Source organism: Raphanus sativus, chromosome 9, assembly GCF_000801105.2.
Source record: "Raphanus sativus cultivar WK10039 chromosome 9, ASM80110v3, whole genome shotgun sequence".
Lineage (NCBI taxonomy): Eukaryota > Viridiplantae > Streptophyta > Magnoliopsida > Brassicales > Brassicaceae > Raphanus > Raphanus sativus.
Window position 1 is genome coordinate 14324454 of NC_079519.1, and position 1714 is coordinate 14326167.

At 47.1% G+C, this 1714-nt stretch overlaps 1 protein-coding gene across 1 annotated transcript; it reads left to right on the top strand.

Moving 5' to 3' along the window:
• The first annotated feature begins 214 nt into the window (after positions 1-214).
• Positions 215-805, top strand: LOC130500084 (uncharacterized). The gene has a single exon (XM_056994787.1). The coding sequence runs from the start codon at positions 215-217 to the stop codon at positions 803-805; it is 591 nt and encodes a 196-aa protein (XP_056850767.1).
• The last annotated feature ends 909 nt before the right edge of the window (positions 806-1714 follow it).

The window sequence follows — 1714 nt, forward strand, 5'->3', positions numbered from 1 at the left end:
GACCGCGATGAGGCCTTCCATCCTAAGTCTGCTAAGGAGACTAGCAATCCAGGTAGGGGCAGATACCAAAACCGTCCTTTGCCTAGATCCGAAGGGATGATGGTGTCCACATGGCCCGATATATCTCATCTTGCGATAACAAAGCCGGAGCTGATCGGTGTCCTACGACAAATGGGTCCGCAAGTCAAGTGGCCCCCTAAGATGAAGGCCTCTGATGCTAACCGGAACCCCAAACTATGGTGCGAATTCCATAGCGATCACGACTACGGAAGATTCCATAACCCTGAAGATAGAAGTCATCGAGCTTCTCAAGAAAGGTCATCTGAGAGAGTTTCTCTCGGATAAGGCCAACAAACTTTTGAATAAAAAAGGTCCCGGTCTTCCTACCGAAGCGGCTCCCACATTGCCACCACATCAAGACCGGGTGATCCATGTCATCTCAGGCGGATCAGAAGTAAGTGGAATCAGCAGTGCCGCTGCCAAGAGAAGCACTCGCAATGCCAGGAACGGCCAAGAGGCTGAGGGTCCTAAGCGCCTACTCCTAGGAACAGATGAGATCAGCTTCACTGCAAGGGAGACGGAGAAGGTCCTAGCTCTTCACCATGACACCCTTGTTATTTCACTTACCATAGCGAACTGCTTGGTCAAGCGAATACTTGTGTACAATGGGAGCTCCAACAACATTATCTTCCACTCAGCCTACACCGATCTGGGGCTGGAACCTAAGGCCCTAACAAGGAAGGCGACCCTTCTTGTGGGCTTTAGCGGTGATGCAGCAGCATCCCCTCCATTGGCGCCAACATGATGATTCGAAATCATCATCTTTATCTGTTTGGTTTTCTTTTAAATTATGTCCTTATCTATATTTGTTTTAGTTTTTATAACGGTTTATAATATCCTTATCCTTATGGGAATTGTCCAATGGATGGGTATATAAACAGAGCTTTATCTTTCTTGTTAGTTACGTTTTATGTTAATAAGAAGAGCTTTGCTTTTATCCCTTGTTTGATTCGATTCAATTCATCGACAAGAAGTTGGTCTTAAGGTGCTATCGCCAAGAAACCCTTAATCGATCCAAGAACAGGTCTCTAGAACCCTAGATCGACCGTTCACCCATTCGTACGTTGCGCCAGGTTGGTATCAGAGCTTTGCTACGCTCCGAAATCTTCTCAACCACTACGATGGTTCGTAAAACACGTTCTCAGCAATATCAGGCTGATGACGATCTCCCTGCTACACAACAATCAGTTAACGATCTCCAACAACAAATCGCCGCCTTAACTACTACAGTACCCGCTTTGACCGCCCGTCAAACTCCACCTGCACATCCCCGTCGCAACGATCAGCTTTCTGTACATGACGACTCCGACGAAGATGATGAGAATCCCTTCGCCCCTCTTCGTCAACAACAACAACGACGAAAACGTCGCAATAACGACCACGATGACTCCGGCTCCGACGATGCACGTAACGACTCATCCTGGAAAAGAGCTTCAAGCTTAATTTTCCAGAATATCATGGTTCCACAACGGCTGAAGATTTATTGGACTGGTTTGTCAAGGTCGAAGAAATCATTGAGTTCAAGCAAATTCCATTGGATCGATGTGTTCCAGTTATTGCGATTCTGTTTCGAGAAAGAGCAGCCGCCTGGTGGTCACAGGTTAAGACAACGCGAGCTCGCCTCGGGAAATCAAAAATCACGACATGGGACAAA

Bases quoted from the DNA above. Each gene is read 5' to 3' on its own strand.
- LOC130500084 (XM_056994787.1), top strand. From the start codon at position 215: ATGCTAACCGGAACCCCAAACTATGGTGCGAATTCCATAGCGATCACG.